The 6000-nt window shown below is 43.1% G+C and overlaps 1 protein-coding gene across 1 annotated transcript in view; it reads right to left on the bottom strand.

Annotated features, from left to right (window-relative positions):
• LOC126282121 (cytochrome P450 4C1-like) overlaps window positions 1-6000 on the bottom strand; it is a 67546-nt gene continuing 61546 nt past the window's right edge. Inside the window, 1 exon segment of the mRNA XM_049981590.1 lies at window positions 1-1023. Within this exon segment, the coding sequence (XP_049837547.1) occupies window positions 848-1023 (176 nt within the window). The 3' untranslated portion in view covers window positions 1-847.

Raw genomic sequence — 6000 nt, 5'->3', positions numbered from 1 at the left:
TATAAATTATGTATGTATTGAATATACAAGATACTTAGAAGATTACGTGTAATATCAGTTTCATATAACTATAATCGTAGTACTACTGCCTTTCCTTATTTGCCATATACTTCCGTTTTTACAAATATATGTCAACTGTACACAATTACCTTATATAATAATAAAAATCAAATGTCATACATCATCTACAAAAACATGGACACTAGATACGTTCGTAATTTTGACCATTAAAATGCAGTCCTATAATCTTCAACATTGAATACTGATTGTAGTGTAATATTCTTGGCACCCATAGAGCAATTAATATGCGAATGAGACAAACGGCAGAGAGCTTTGATATGTTTTCCTTAAAATTTCGAAGAACTGAGGCAAAGTATATCAAATGTACAAAAAATTAATTTCTTAAAAGTCCACATGCTTTTTGTACCTTTTCCAAAATTAGATGTGAAAGAGGCAGAGCTTCAGTATTAATCTGATACTCGTCAGTGCAAAGTACAGACACAGTTTTCACAGCACTGTCATTCATGTTGGATTTTTTTTTTTTTTTGAACGCTGCCGTTGTTTTTATGAAACATGTGATGTGTAGTCCAGCAGTGAAAAAGAGGATGCTTGGATATAATGTAGATGATTTTAGAAACACTGAAGAAGGCGCTTGCTTAGAAACTTGTGTGTACTTGTTAAAGACCCTAGTATCAACTAATGCACAGTTTGGGATCGTGAAATGCTACTTTCTGTCTAATTGGAAAAATCGAGTATATTGTTGTCTCGTTAGTTAGTAGATTCGTTTTGTGTGGTGCGTCTGGTGCCCTGGTCACGCTGGGCTGCAGTTCAGTTTTTGCCCCGGCTGTTACCAGGAGGAACCCTTCTACCGCGGAGTCAGCCTGAGGAAGACGCCCTTGAAAGGCCGCAACACCAGCTCGCCTATCAGCTTCAGGTCCTCCCGCTTCTCCACCGTCTCTACGCGGAAGTTGCGTAAGATGTACGACAGCACTGTCTTCTCTTCAAGGACGGCGAATTTCTGGCCTGTCGGAACAGTAAAAAACATACATAAACAAGGCTTATATTTAAAGGAGTGTTTTAAATAACAACAACAGATACATGAAAGATAATGGAGTTAAAAAATTCTATAATTTTCATATTCTGTTGAGGGTAACATTCGGAAACTTAGCGATTCGTAACATTAAGTATAGCAGGTTTGATTCCACGGGGAAGCATTTGTACTAAGCGACTATATTCATTTCGATTAGGAAACGATACAGAAGACAGTTGCAAATGATGTTTATTACATATATACACTCCTGAAAATTGAAATAAGAACACGGTGAATTCATTGTCCCAGGAAGGGGAAACTTTATTGACACATTCCTGGGGTCAGATACATCACATGATCACACTGACAGAACCACAGGCACATAGACACAGGCAACAGAGCATGCACAATGTCAGCACTAGTACAGTGTATATCCACCTTTTGCAGCAATGCAGGCTGCTATTCTCCCATGGAGACGATCATAGAGATGCTGGATGTAGTCCTGTGGAACGGCTTGCCATGCCATTTCCACCTGGCGCCTCAGTTGGACCAGCGTTCGTGCTGGACGTGCAGACCGCGTGAGACGACGCTTCATCCAGTCCCAAACATGCTCAATGGGGGACAGATCCGGAGATCTTGCTGGCCAGTGTAGTTGACTTACAGCTTCTAGAGCACGTTGGGTGGCACGGGATACATGCGGACGTGCATTGTCCTGTTGGAACAGCAAGTTCCCTTGCCGGTCTAGGAATGGTAGAACGATGGGTTCGATGACGGTTTGGATGTACCGTGCACTATTCAGTGTCCCCTCGACGATCACCAGAGGTGTACGGCCAGTGTAGGAGATCGCTCCCCACACCATGATGCCGGGTGTTGGCCCTGTGTGCCTCGGTCGTATGCAGTCCTGATTGTGGCGCTCACCTGCACGGCGCCAAACACGCATACGACCATCATTGGCACCAAGGCAGAAGCGACTCTCATCGCTGAAGACGACACGTCTCCATTCGTCCCTCCATTCACGCCTGTCACGACACCACTGGAGGTGGGCTGCACGATGTTGGGGCGTGAGCGGAAGACGGCCTAACGGTGTGCGGGACCGTAGCCCAGCTTCATGGAGACGGTTGCGAATGGTCCTCGCCGATACCCCAGGAGCAACAGTGTCCCTAATTTGCGGGGAAGTGGCGGTGCGGTCCCCTACGGCACTGCGTAGGATCCTACGGTCTTGGCGTGCATCCGTGCGTCGCTGCGGTCCGGTCCCAGGTCGACGGGCACGTGCACCTTCCGCCGACCACTGGCGACAACTTCGATGTACTGTGGAGGCCTCACGCCCCACGTGTTGTGCAATTCGGCGGTACATCCACCCGGCCTCCCGCATGCCCACTATATGCCCTCGCTCAAAGTCCGTCAACTGCACATACGGTTCACGTCCACGCTGTCGCGGCATGCTACCAGTGTTAAAGACTGCGATGGAGCTCCATATGCCACGGCAAACTGGCTGACACTGACGGCGGCGGTGCACAAATGCTGCGCAGCTAGCGCCATTCGACGGCCAACACCGCGGTTCCTGGTGTGTCCGCTGTGCCGTGCGTGTGATCATTGCTTGTACAGCCCTCTCGCAGTGTCCGGAGCAAGTGTGGTGGGTCTGACACACCGGTGTCAATGTGTTCTTTTTTCCATTTCCAGGAGTGTAGAAGGATGTTCATTTGTGCATGCAAAAGTTTCGGGATTTGATGAAATTAATTGTTGTTTTTAATTTTGAGCTTGAATTCACGGCTGCGTCCCTGTTTGCGAACAAACAAATTTGTGTTTGGATAGGTTCCACACTTAGCAAACAGTACCTTTTCTGTTTTTCTTATCCAAACTTTATTTCTGTGAAATTACATCGTCACTGTCTTTTTCATTTACTTTCTCTCAAAGAGCAGAAAAAAATTGTTTTTTCTGACTGTACATATATAATTTCCGTTTTTAAGTCAAGTATTTACCAAACTAGTTTAGACAAGAAGAGAATAGAAGCTTTTGAAATGTGGTACTGTACTGAACAGAAATGAGGAGAAATGAAATTTGTGACACAACCGGACTAGAAGAAGAGACTCGTTGCAGGACACATTCTGAGACTTCAATGGATCACCTATTTAGTACTGGAGGGGACTGTGGGTGGCGAGGGAGAGGGGGACGTAAAATCGTAGAGGGACATCACGAGAGGAATATAGTATACAGACTGAGGTCAAAATAGTCATTCGGTAATTAAGAGACTTGCACACGACAGAGTAGCTTTTGAGTTACATCAAACCAGTGTCCAAATTGAAGATCACAACAACTACTACAACAACAATAACATCCACCAAATCGAAAAAGAACTTTTTTTAGATCCTCTAAACATGCAGATTCGTTGAAAGCTGTAAAAGGATATGTAAACACATTGCATATGCACACATACAGACACACAGTCTTTCACATCAGGTAAAATAATGTGAAACATAAGAGTTAAACGTTAAAGGTGTAATATCTCATACATCCCATGTAATTAATTTTTCTGTATGCTTACTGTGAAAAGCAACATTTCCTATTATTTGACAGAAAGCAAATAGAAAACCTAAGGATAATATTGAACTTGAAAGAATCGTGTCGGGTAAAAAACAAAAAAGAAACATTGTTTGCTGAAGGTGGAACCTATCGAAAATCAAACTTAAGGTCTCTTAAACTTAAACTGAGGGATAGACGAAATTAAGTTGTTGTAACGCTTTCTACTAAAATCCCAAGTTCATTTTATGGAAAGAAAAGAATAAAGCCTAGTTGCGAAACGAGCTCAGATGTCACAGTCACGGTAGTCATGAGATATGACCCTCAACTGGTAAAACAGTTTTACAAAATTAAAACCGCCTATCCTTATGAGCGCTTAGTATGACGCCCTGTGACAGGAAATGCATGACGCAGCAAAAGAAGCCACCGTGATAATATCATCAGTAATATTACCAAGGACATTTTCTACGTTATTAAGTACGTAGGTCGCAATGTGAGATGTTCAGATATCGTCATAAGATCATATCAGAAGCAAACAGCCTTAGACCTGCATATTTTTGTACAAAGCTTAATTCTTTTGGAGAGTGAGGTGTGAGTGGGGACGGGGGCGTGGTGACGGTTGGTCGTCAGTTTTCTGACTGGTCTGATGCGGCCAGCAACGAATTATATGAAAGTGATGCCTAGATGTCGTAAAATATGTTCTATCAACCTCCCCCTTCTCCTTGTCAACATTTTTGGTGTGTTGCTCTCTTCGTCGATTCTGCGGAGAACCTCCTCATTTGTCATCAGTCCACATAATTTTGCAACATCCTTCTGGAGCAGCACATTTGAAACGCATTGATCCTGTTCGTTTCTAATTTTGCCACAGTCCATAACTCATTGATCTGCACCAAACGCACATTCTCAGAAATTTCTTCCTCAAATAACACCGAAGTTTCATTCTAATAGATTTCTTCCGGATAAGAATGCCTTCTTTGCCAGGTTATTTCTTACGTCCTCCTTGCTTCGTTCGTCATGTGCCGTTTTACGCCAAGTATGGCAATACTTTGCTCCCAAATTTTGAAGTCAAGTTCGCTGCTATTTGCGCTTCTGCTGCTTCTCACTACTTTCGCCTTTCTTCAGTTTACTGTCAATTCATTGTGCGTGCTAATTAGGCTGTTCATTACACTCGGCAGCTCTTGAAATTCTTGCTCACTTTTGCTCAGGATAGCAATTTCATCAGTGAATCTTTTCATTGATATCCTTTCACTTTAAATTTTAATTCCACTCCTAAACATTTATTTTCCTTGAATGCTTCTTCGATTTGTAGGGTGAACAGTGGGGTTCGAGAAACTGCATGCATGTATTATGCTCTTTCTAATCCGAACATTTCATTGTTGCACTTACATTTTTTTTCTGTATTCGTACTTGAACATATTGTGTTGTAACAGTCGTTGTCCACAGCCGGCAACGATTTTACTGAGAATTTCGAACATTTTGCATCATTTTACACTATATAATGCTACTTCCGGGTAGAAAAATCGTATGTAAGTATTTTGATTTTTGCAAGGGTTACTTCTATTATTATGGACGTCGTCAGAACGCCCCATCTGGTGCCTTTTTCGTTACCTAAAGTAAAACAGATCGACATTTAACACATCCTCAACCTCAGCAGCGTCAACTCGTTTAACACCCATGACTGCCGCCGAATACGTGGTGAGTGTGTTTTGGCTGCTCCTACCGTCCTCATACAGCCGCATAGCCTTCTGTGACACTTATACAGCGCTACAGGGATCACCTGTTGTAACGGTTTAAAAGAAAAAGAAGAATGCCGATTCGCCTGTCTATCTGTTACACGGTGAGTTTTATAAAACGCCTTTTCCACGATACAAAATCCCAGGTTATATCAACACTACGGTTTATGAGGGTACTTGTCTTCACTTTCCTGGCATCAATGACTTTGGTTTGCTTACCTCGCGACTTCTAAGGTTGTCTCGTAACTTTCGTCCTGCTTGGCTTTTTGTCCATCCAAGAACAGCTTTCGACGTACAGACAACAAACTACGCGAAGATGAAGTGCTAGTGTGGGAGAAAATCCAGTGCTACGAAATAAAATTATCAAAACCTATAATGCCACTTGAGTTCTAGTCATTAATGTTTAACCGTAATCAAGAACGCAAGTAACAGCCTGTTTAGGTCCATTCATTAAATAAAAAAAATGGCTCTGAGCACTATGGTACTTAACTGCTGAGGTCATCAGTCCCCTAGAACTTAGAACTACTTAAACCTAACTAACCTAAGAACATCATACACATCCATGCCCAGGCAGGATTCGAACCTGCGACCGTAGCGGTCGCGCGGTTCCAGACTGTAGCGCCTAGAACCGCTCGGCCACTCCGGCCGGCTCATTAAATCAAATTCTGTGGGAGGAACCATGTTCAGAGCACCGCAACGAGACACAGTTTAATGATTCAC

The sequence above is a fragment of the Schistocerca gregaria genome, chromosome 7 (assembly GCF_023897955.1).
Source record: "Schistocerca gregaria isolate iqSchGreg1 chromosome 7, iqSchGreg1.2, whole genome shotgun sequence".
NCBI lineage: Eukaryota > Metazoa > Arthropoda > Insecta > Orthoptera > Acrididae > Schistocerca > Schistocerca gregaria.
The sequence above is the reverse complement of the archived record's forward strand: the minus strand, read 5'-3'. Positions and strand labels throughout refer to the sequence as shown.